Source organism: Taurulus bubalis, assembly GCF_910589615.1.
Source record: "Taurulus bubalis genome assembly, chromosome: 18".
In the NCBI taxonomy this organism is placed as follows: domain Eukaryota; kingdom Metazoa; phylum Chordata; class Actinopteri; order Perciformes; family Cottidae; genus Taurulus; species Taurulus bubalis.
This window is the reverse complement of record NC_136606.1, coordinates 11,060,690-11,071,745: the sequence shown is the minus strand read 5'-3', so window position 1 is coordinate 11,071,745 and position 11,056 is coordinate 11,060,690. Positions and strand designations below refer to the sequence as shown.

Below are 11,056 nucleotides of genomic sequence, written 5' to 3'. Positions count from 1 at the left end.
ATCTCAAGACAACTTCTCCTTTCCGCTCTACTCTCGACTCACGTACACTAAGGAAACCCGGAGCGGGGTGTGTTACTGTGGGAAGGCTGATTGTCTTTGACAAGTGCACAGTGAGGGCAGGAGGTCCAGGGTTGGGGGGCTGTCAGATGTAAAACACACAGGCTTTGATGTGCACTTGCAACGTGCGGGAGCCACAGCAAACTGATGCAGCTGGAAGACTTTCAGTGGGCCGAAAAAATCAGCACCGAAAATGCAATCTGTGTGTGTGTGTGTGTGTGTGTGTGTGTGTGTGTGTGTGTGTGTGTGTGTGTGTGTGTGTGTGTGTGTGTGTGTGTGTGTGTGTGTGTTTGTTAGCAGTAGTGCCATTTTAGGGATTTAGATTTAAAAAAATGAAATGTCCATCATTTGGAAAACCGACACCTTCTCAAAATGATTGAAAAAAAGTTATCTTTCATGAGAGTACTTTTACTTCAGAGGTCAGTCTGGGTTCAACCCCCTCAAACTTTACGTTACACCCATTGAGACACATGCTCCTCAGTGATGCTGCTGCCGATGATTATGGTGAAAGATGAAGGCTATTACTGCTGCTTGACCTACCTGCTTATGGCGAGAAGAAGAATCAAAGGACCCACATAGACCCCCCTCCGCTCTCCGCGGGCTGTTTTTTCAAGACAGCAGAAGAAAAAGTATCCAGATTATTTCCAATATCTGTTCTATAGCAGGAGGCACAGGGAGGCCTCATCGCTCGCTCATGCTCCCTGCAGCGGACTCATTTGTTTCCCATGAGATGAGGGAGGAACTGCTCAAATAAAAGCTGACCTCCTGGAGTTCACAACATCCTCAGACATTCAGACTCCTTGAGCAAACATAACATGAAAAATGCTTTTGGTCAGAGTCTTGCTAAATTTAGTTTTCCTAAAATGAATATAAATGAGGGGAAGCTTCCTTTTGAACATTGAGTTTTGCAGAGATCTGAAAATGATCTTTTTGCACCACATGAATAAGAGCAGGCCTAATAATAGGGCAAAGTAGCATGATGTTATCATCTTTTTAGAAATCTTCGCTTCAGACATTATAAAATTACCTTCTCCTTTAAGCGTGTCTTAATTTCCATGAGAGCAGCTAATCTAATAGTTGTGGTAATCAATAATACTAATGAGATAAGATTGTCATAGACATGCCTCTCCAGAACTGATTAATCTGTCAATCATTAAAAATTAAGGCCACACCCTGGTCTGCAAATAATGGCATGACCACTGAAGCTCCAGCTCACTGATCCACAGCCCTGAAACTTACTGAAACTTAACACATTCACCTGTTGCTGATTTTCTTTCTTGCAAAGAGTTAAATGAAAAGATTAACAGCACTTTCTTGCCTGAACGATGAGTATGAAGCTGAAGTGGCGGCTGTTAGCTAGATTAGCCTAAAGACTAGAAACAGGGGGAAATGACAGCCTGGCTCGAACCCCAGCATGACAAATATCTAAAGCTATGTCCACGAAGCTAATTAACATGCATACATTTATTTTTTAAATCTGTTTAAAAACAGAAGTGTAAAGATGTCAGATTGTAGTTTTAATTAGTAGTAGTTTATGTGCTGGACTATTTCTTGGAAAGGTCAAGTCACTTCCTGGAATGTTGCTTCTACACTTCAAAATAAGTGGTGTTGGTAGCCAGATCATTATTTATTTATTTTTCTGTCTTTATGCTAAGCTAAGCTAACTGGCTCCTGGCTGTATATTCATATTTAGTGTAGAGATATTACAGGTGTGGAACTTACAAGAAAGCAAATAAGCCTAAATGTCCCAATCTATCAACAGCTAAATAAAATATCAGATATCTCAATTACCTGATCACAGGAAGGTGCAAAGCACAACAAAGAAGTATTACAGTAACCTGAAAGAGAATGAGAAAACGAGAGAGGTGAGAACCAAAGGGTGGCTTTACAATGCTCAGAGGGCCTCTTGGCACAATTGTCTGGAGACCTGCCAACTGCTCACATTCCTGCCTTTCTTTTGGGACTCAGGGGTCTGGGGTGGCAGAGTGGCCGGGCGAGACTGGCATCAGGGTCACTCTAAATCTGCAGGGAGAGGGCAAGAAAGAAAATGGGCAAACAACAATAAGACAGGTGAGAAGAGAGAGAGAGAGAGAGAGAGGGAGAGAGAGAGAGAGAGAACAGAAGTAGGAGGCAAAACCACTCACCCCTCCCTTGCCCTCATTGTCTCCTCCTGTGTGCGATCAACTGGAGGGAGGTGCTCAGCTGGGAACAAGAAGAGAGTCCCCAGCTCCGAGGGAGAGGACGCACACACAATATGAGAGACATGGGAGTCTGATCGGTGCTGGAATGGGTCGTTCCGTACTGTAGGTGGCTCTGCAGACCCGTTTCTGGAGGGAAACAGAGGGGCTGGACACAGGAGACGGACACAGGAATTCCAGGTCACAAGGGCTCCTGTGGCAGAGCGAGTCTTGGCCGGGTTGGGCTGGTATTCCAACCTCTCCCTCTCATGGTCATGAGTGTGACAGATGTAGAGTAGGACCAGGGAGGGAATAATCAGTTCGAACTAAGAGGCTATAGTGTTTAACTTCAAAGGTCTGACCTGACCCCCCCCACTCAGGATGGGATCCTCCGTGGAGTTTGCCTGTTTGCTGTTGGTGGTTTCCACTCTGGGGAAGAACCACTTGGTGTCTGGGGGTTGTTCAGGGAAATGCTGCCGAGGCAGAGACCTGAGCTGTCTGACCACTGACTGGAGGATGGACCGTGCCTATGGGACATGCTACTGCGACGAGGGCTGTGTGAGGACCCAGGACTGCTGCTTTGACTACTTCACAGAATGTCCAGGTGAGGGATGAAGGGAGGGATCGCTCTCATTGTGAATGAGTCACGAGTGGAGGAGCTGTTGGGTTTCTTTTGGTGCGCATACATAACTATGTGATACCAGTGGGAGATAACCTGTCGCATGAGATAACCCCTGCTTAAAGATAGAGGAGCAGACAGAAGATAAAGATATCTGCAGAAGAAAGATTATTTTCAGTACCTGGGCTGCTTATCACATAATGTATCTCTGATGACACAGAGCTGTTGCAAATTCATTGTTTGTGCACATTTACCTCCATCTTCTGACTTTTGCACCACTAAAAACAATGACAACTCACATTTTTCTTCTGGGGCTGCTACATCACACAACTACCATCAGTTCACCAAATAACCCCGGCAGCTCTGTCTAACCTCATTTCAGCGGACTGGCCCACATAATGGAATTAGTCAAAATATTTGAAGAATGTGATTCTGTCAATCAGTTGTAGCAATTACAGTTCCAGGCACACAAGCCGAGCGTACCTAATATGTGTTATAGGCTGATAGAGACTAAATCTGCATGCTTAATGCATCAAAGCATCATCGAGAAAAAAAAGGAGCGACTGATAAGGAAAGAAATTAAATCACAGGACTTGGTTTTAATGTGTTGCTCACTTGGCATGCGCTCAAACCACAAGGAGTAGAGCAGGAAACACTAATTCTATAAGTCACAATCAATGCTTCATTAATCTAAAGTTATTTCCTGGATATTTAGCTCCATTACACTGCTTCACAGGAAAACTGTAACGCCGCAAGCTTTTACTGTTGCTGTGACTCCTAAGTGTCACCTCTGCACACACTAAACTAAACGAATCAGTGTTGGTGCTGATCCAATTTCTATGAGTTTCACTGCAGTGTGATTGCTTGCTACCACCAAAGGATATCCTGTAATATTCTTTCTCCCACAATATGGGCGACAACATCCAGCTCAGGACTGCACTGTGAGCGACTGGAGCTTTTGGAGCGGCTGTGCCAAGCCCTGCCAGCCTTCAGTGCGGGTCCGTGTCCGTCACGTAGAGCTGCAGCCCAGCAACAGTGGAGAGCCCTGTCCCGGCCTGGAGCAACGGAGCGGCTGCAGGGAGTACAGAGACCGCGAGGGGGGCCACTGTGGACTACACTCAGGTATACAAATACTTGATCTTTCCCTTGTTTTACTGCACCTTAAATGTGCTTAACCTCAACTTACCAACAGAATACTGAATTGTTTTTTCTTATCAGGTCCTGCATTCATCACCAGCATGGAGTTTGGCAAGGGAAGGCCGAAGCATGACTACTACGGAGACCCACTGGACCCTGGGTAGGTTTCACATCCTGCTGCTATAAAGTACGATGACATATTTAAATTAAAGGGTTGAAAGGTTCATGAATGCTGCCAGGTGTTAACTTCATTTTAGCAGGAAGCTGTGTAACCCAAACCCTTAAAAAAAAAGAAGAGAAAAGATAACAGCTCAACTATGTCTCCATGTACCAGTAGGTGTTTGCGCACCTGGACGTCTGTCTACAAACAATTAAATATAGCAAATGCTGAGCGGCAACCCTTTGAAACCGAATACTATTCTTTAATGAGGACCTTCACATGAAAAGCACATGCACAAAAGGCCTCGATGACAGTTTGCGAGGTATTGCGTGCAGTTTACTGGGTCCCCATTGGTTGAATTAGCATTCCCATTTTATTCCATACTCCCTTGACTGGTGTGTAAAACGATCCTGGACTCTGTCACAAACTGGGTGCTGATATCCTCTTATTTTGTAAATATACTTTAGTCCCCTAGCTTGATTCACTGGTCTCAACATCCCTGGAATGACTGTGACCTTTGTGACCCGCGTCTACTCTCCTCAGATTCTGTGTGGAATTCACACTGGAGTCCCGGACACCCCACTGTACATTGGAGAACCGGCCACACACACACTGGATGCGCTACATAACAGAAGGATTTAAAGTGTGTGTGGCATGTGAACCTCCTGCCATGCACAACAATAGTGGCAGCTGCCAAGGAGACGGTCTGGAATCAGACAAGTATGAACCTTTACATGTGTGTGTGTGTGTGTGTGTGTGTGTTCCTTCAGGTTCGTACGAACATGAATGACTGACGCTGTTTTGGTAGAACAAATACATGTCTTTTCAAATGTTGCTTTTTTATCAATCCCACTTTATTTGAGTTTAAAGTGAAAATAATGGCGGCTCTTGTAGGCGGGAAAGTATGCATAAACAAACATTAGGGTATGTGAATGTTTTGCAGAGAAGCTTTGCTCCACTGGCAGGCGGTGGGGAACCATCAGTGCAGCGGGACCTGGAAGAAGATCCAGAAAACCCAGCAGTGCAACTGTCCGCCACAACACAGCTTCGTCTTCATCTGATCGAAACAAAGCACCACAGAACATTCTCTGATCTGGTGTCCACGATAACATTTCACAGCAGCGCTCCCCTCGTCAGTGAGACTTAATACTGTGTTCAGATCAGATGCTACAAAAGGTCGTTCTACTCCAAGAAGAGACTCAAGACTTGACTGTGGTGCAATGCAATTTTGTCTTTAATATATAATATGCTACCGGTATACAAGTATGTTTAACTCTCTGCAATCACCATGCACGTTTCCACTGTTGTGTAACTTTGAGGCACACTATGTAAAGACACTGTTGTAAATGTACAGTATTTCACCCCTTGTATTACACATTAAGCACCTATCAAAGCAAATGTTGCATCATTTTAAGTGTACCAAGGCACTGTTGTATTTGTTTATTACAATGTTAGAGCAAAAATGTTTAACTTAAAATTAAAACAATATTTTACATTTGATTTCCCACTGAAGAAAATAAAACCAAACAAACATGAAATGTTCCCGATGACAGAGGCAACACAAACAGCAGAGTTCATTGAGTTGAGTGCCCTCTAGCTGTATGAAATATATTTGATGCCAACAAAGCACAACACACCAAGGGGATCCGTTTCAGTTTAGCAATGTGTTGAAAGAGTGTGGTAGCGAAATCCCATGTTTCACTCAAATTCATTACATAAATTAGAGACGAATACTTACAGATTTTGATAACTATCAAATGTAACCCATCATAGAAGGCCATAGATACAAATACTCATTGTGTTGAGCGCCCTCTAGTGGCATATTTTCTTAGTGCAAACAGAACAGCAGCAACACACTGACAACAAAGAGTAATGTAAAATATATGTACAGTAACCTCTTCAGAAATTAAGCAATTTGCCGATAAAGGTTAGGTCAAGCCGTATTTACAGGTACATTGCGATAATGTAAAAGTTAGAGAGTAACTCTCCCTCTTTAGCCAACTTTATGAGTCTTCATTAAAACTCTCCAGCGGTCTTTGAGCATGGTGCCGGTGCGTCCTTCAAAGTCAAAATCCATTAATATGCGAGACCAACTGCCCTGGCCGTGACGTTTAACTCCAGTCTCAAGGTATTTGTCCAGCTGGAGGGTCCATTTCTAAACAAAGTCAAACAGAAGGAATAACATTTTCTGTAAAACACGACCCAAAGGTAGAATTTAAGTGATGCTTCATATCTTCACTTGATTTGGGATTATTATACTGGTCATGAATGAGCCGTGTGGTGCAATTTACCTGAGGTGGTTTTCTTGTTTTCTTGACCTTCGAGGTGTCCACTGACTTCGAGGTGTCCACTGACTTCGCCGACGTCACCTCCAATAACTCTGATGGTCGGAGGTTAAACATTGTCTTTATCTTTTTTTTTTCATGCTTAGAAATGTGTATGAATTATAAAGTGTTTTTATTTTATTTTATTTTATAAGAAAACAATTATTGATGCATAAGCTCAGGACTGTATCAGAATACAATGGTTTTAATTAACAAAAGGCACTGAAAAGATCAAAGCTACCGTTCTGGGAGATTCTTTTGAGAGAGACGAACGACTTCTTGCATGAATCCGTTGGCCATATATCCGAAATTTTTGTTGACAGTAGTTTCCGTTTTGTTCTGTGGAAGTTTCATATCATGCGACATAAATATTTGTGACCCCACAGCTTGCTGAATTTCTGCTTTTACCCAAACAGACACAGCAAAAGACACATTTCAACATTAACTTCTACTGACCTCAAACAAACAGCCTTCTTCTTCTTTTCCCTGCTAAGACATAAATGTACAGTATATTAATTATTACAGATCAGAAACGGATTACATGCAAAAGCCGATAAATTTAAATGAGGCTGTTAAAAGCTGTTTCCTACTTTCTGTTCTCTGTTGACTTGTCAGCTTCCTCAGACACAGAGCTGTCCTCTGGCACCTCGTCCTCCAAATCCAACCGCACCCTTGGTGACGACTGCACCATCATCGTGGCTTCCTGATAGAAGAACAACAACAACACACAGACCAACTTATTAGTTACTAAATGTTACATTTTCATACTCCATCAGAACAATAAACTTCCAGTCTTTAAAGAATACTCCACCACAAAATGACCACTTATATATATCAAGCCCTCACTCCTGTTAACTTGAACCTTAAATAACATCTACACTTTATCAAAACATCCATTTACAAACTCTCACAGCTTAAAATACTTAAAACAGTCTCACACCTGTGCATGACATGGTGTGTAACCCTTCCAAACGAGACTTGGACTATGCTCCACCAGTTGTTAGAGTTTCACAGATGTTTTGATATCATTTTTGATGATTTTAAAACCCTATTTACTATTACCTCTATTTAGAAGTTCTCCGATTTTTAAGTATTTGTTAAACATGGAGGCATGCAAGAAGAAAAAAAAGTCTTCCCGATCAAGTGACCATGAGGTGAGTAATTAATATACAAATGGTCATTTTGTGGGTGAAGTATTCCTTTAAGCATTGCTATAATGTGAAAGCAAAACTAACGAGGCCTGTCATTAAAATACCCTTCTAAGTTCAACCTTGGTCAGCAGCTTCTATGTAAATCATTTTTTAAACTTTCATGCATAAGAGAGTTTGTTAGACCTCGAGAAGGACTTTGATGTATGTAGCAGTTTGTCCTTCCTCCTAATTTTGATGACAAATTGTCAATTAACTATGACTGATAATGTCACATCATTTGGTCAAAACACCATTAATCAGAAGCACAAGGTCAAGAAAATGTGTGGACTGCTGTTTGGTGAACCCTGTGGGAAAATATTGGTCACCTGATATATTGGCCAATTAAATTACGTGAAACCAAAAATATTCAACAGCAAAGCAGCAAAGAAATGCAATTCTTTTTACACTTCATCAACTACAGCACTACTCAAAATATTGTTTTCATTTGTGAGCAAGGAGGGGATTAATTCTTTAATACAGAATGATTTATTGCAGCTATGCTACTCCTTTTTTTTTTTTTAGCCATACAAAGTCGATTTAAATTGGCCCAGCCGTTTAGAAATGTTTAAGCATCCTTAAGAGACGGAATAAACCTACCATGGGAAAACAATTTTCCATGTAACAGTTGAAGACTTGTGCTTTGCCGTTCTGCACAACCAACTTTCTGTGTTAAACTACGCGGAACAGCACATGTCAATCATCACTCCCACAGTTCCAGTTTCCAAAAAGCCTAGTGGTGTACGACATGTCAAAACACAGTCAATCAAGTTAATACAAACTTACAGGAAACATGGCGGGAAAAAAATTGCGCTCCAGTTCATCGAGCACTCCCCGTTGTCAAGCTTGTCTATACATTGTATGTGCTCGGCTGACCTCTGAAGGTTTAGCCTCAAGATATTTTGACACAGGTTTGGAGCCACAGCATACTGGCTCAGGTACTGTACCTTGAGGAGGTAGTCAGAGGGATTCTTCTCCAAGTAGGCATCCAAGTAAGATTTGGTTGTCTCCAGCAGGCGGCTGAAGCTGAAGCTCACGAGGAATGGGTGGTAGGTTTCCCTCTGTGTCACTATTGTCGACAGCTTAACTATCAATTTGTGCTGAAAAACATTTGTTGTTGAGCATAAAAAAAAAAAATCAATCATTCTTTGCCAGAAAATAATCCAGGATCAACTCTGTGCTTTAGAAAAGAAAATATATGGTAATAGACACATACCTGTGAGAATTCACAGTTATTCTTAAACCATTTGAGGGCAGAGGAGGCAGAAGATCTTTGGCCTTGCTCCAAGCACACAGCCACAGACTGGGGACATAGACAAATGCATCAGAATATTAATCTAAATTATGACAAAGCATCCCCATGTGACACCAGGACTTTAACAGCAGACTGAAGCGTTCTCCAGAATTCATTTGATTCTTTCGGTCACACCCGGAAGTCATGTCTGGACATTTAAAGTCATGTCTGGACATTTTTCAATCTTGTCAAGACAGTCCCCAAATAATTGCTGCGATTACCTGGACAAGCAAAAGTTGTGTGATGTTTTTGAACAAACTCTCGTCTTCCACAGTGTACTTTAGGTCTGACCATACTTTGGCAGCAGACATCAGAGGCATCACACAGGCTTCCTCTTCAAACTCGACATCTGGGGAAATACAGTGTATTATTTGGTTAAAACAGGCCGTTGCGGGTTCGTGAGTGTGTGGTATGCAGCGTAAAGAAGCACAGGATGCATTTTTAAACCATGAATTTCAGATTGAAGTTACTCTTCTGATATTACAGTTATTATAGCAACCTATGTCATCAAAACCATGTATTTGTAGCTCTATTGTCTATGTGTCTGGGATCAGTTTCAACTGGTAAACATCCTCAGGTATAAACTGTAAACAGACACCCTAAAAATCAGTAATAAGGTGAGTTTCTGTGGCGATGCTTGCTGTAGGGTCTCACCTCCATACAGTACTAACTTCAATGCAGATGTAGACAGATGTTTCAGAGAGGCCTGAGAAACAACTTACCCAGCTGATCTCCATGCATGACTCTCGTAAGGAAGCCACATATAGTCGTTTTCTCATAATGGAATTGTCCTTTCAGTGACGAACAAAAGGCTAAAATCAAAAAGGTAAACACATTCACAAAACCGTGTTAGCCACTACAGAACAAAGACATCAAGATGGTGTCCCTGTATTAACATCAATATAAACACAATTAATATGTCCTTTTTCATTACTAATTACAAAAAAAAGCAAAGTTCAATGCATGTGTCAGGGGTTACTGCAGGTTACTTTTATGATTATGTCTTTGGTGTGATTAAATTGATTCATGTTGTTGTCGCTCAGTAACTCACAATTCACTGTTATCGGTTATCGAAGCGCCCGGGTTTATTAAAAGCATGACCCTATCTCATCATATTAATGACATTATATTAACACTTTAATTTAGCTAATTATTCCTTTCAGCACCACCGTTTGTTTATATATATATATATATATATATATATATAGCTAGGTTAGGTTACTTTGAATGATTTGGTGCTGTTAATATAACCTAGCTTGATTCTCTTTTGTCCATTTACGTGCATGAGTCAGTCACGTTAATTCGAATTAACGAATTAAAAACTATTTTATCGCTAAAGGTACAACTTACCCCGATATTTAGTGGTACGTTAAGCTAACTAGCTAACGCTTTGCTAGCTTTAAAAACTTACCCTGGAAAGTCGCAAGCGTTTCATTGAATTTATCGAAGTCGTCTTCCTTGAATCGCCGACACAGGCTCACAAACATAAAGTCCAACACCCACCGATTAGCAACATCAGAAACTTCAGCAAAACTGACACTTCCATCTGTTTGACTTTCGGATTCCATGTTTGTTTTATTTATTTTTTCTACTGTTGTTTGATTTCCGCGCGCTGTTGCTTATTTAGCGCCTCTCGATATCCTGCACCGCCCCCTGGCGTTGGGAGGAAAATAATTCTGACGATTTCGATAGCTTGGAGGCATTGTGTTCTATAAAGTGCACAACTGAGAAAAGTTGTGCATTGTAGGAAAATGAATGCAAACATCCTTACCCATCTATTATGTATCGACAATAGATACTGTTAGTGTAATCCTATGCGACACAATGAATGTAGATACATTCTAGCCCCAGGAGATACAATAAATACAGCAACAATAATCCAATACACATTACTATAATGCATAACATCTTTACTTACTTTAATAGGTCACAGGTTCCTTTAGTTTTTTTTTCATATTAAAGACGTTACATCCCAGAGATTCTGGACTTGAGTTCTGGGAGGGCTGCTTGGCAGCGGGACAAAAGAGCAATGTGGAGATCCATTAATTGCATCTAATGGATTGAAATACATTTCTCTCCAGTGATCAATAATTGATCAGCC

The 11,056-nt window shown here is 41.4% G+C and overlaps 2 protein-coding genes across 2 annotated transcripts; one reads left to right on the top strand and one right to left on the bottom strand.

Annotated features, from left to right (window-relative positions):
* Positions 1 to 2,615: 2,615 nt before the first annotated feature.
* sbspon (somatomedin B and thrombospondin type 1 domain containing) lies at positions 2,616 to 5,222 on the top strand (the record flags this gene model as incomplete). Its single annotated transcript, XM_079234399.1, has 5 exons — positions 2,616 to 2,838; positions 3,781 to 3,975; positions 4,072 to 4,150; positions 4,694 to 4,870; positions 5,094 to 5,222. 5 exons carry the CDS (start codon positions 2,616 to 2,618, stop codon positions 5,209 to 5,211), a joined length of 792 nt encoding a protein of 263 aa, XP_079090525.1. The 3' UTR covers positions 5,212 to 5,222.
* Positions 5,223 to 6,127: 905 nt separating this feature from the next.
* Positions 6,128 to 10,523, bottom strand: terf1 (telomeric repeat binding factor (NIMA-interacting) 1; the record flags this gene model as incomplete). Its single annotated transcript, XM_079234266.1, has 8 exons — positions 6,128 to 6,305; positions 6,442 to 6,530; positions 6,716 to 6,813; positions 7,065 to 7,177; positions 8,609 to 8,761; positions 8,878 to 8,964; positions 9,177 to 9,304; positions 10,367 to 10,523. 8 exons carry the CDS (start codon positions 10,521 to 10,523, stop codon positions 6,144 to 6,146), a joined length of 987 nt encoding a protein of 328 aa, XP_079090392.1. The 3' UTR covers positions 6,128 to 6,143.
* Positions 10,524 to 11,056: the final 533 nt, after the last annotated feature.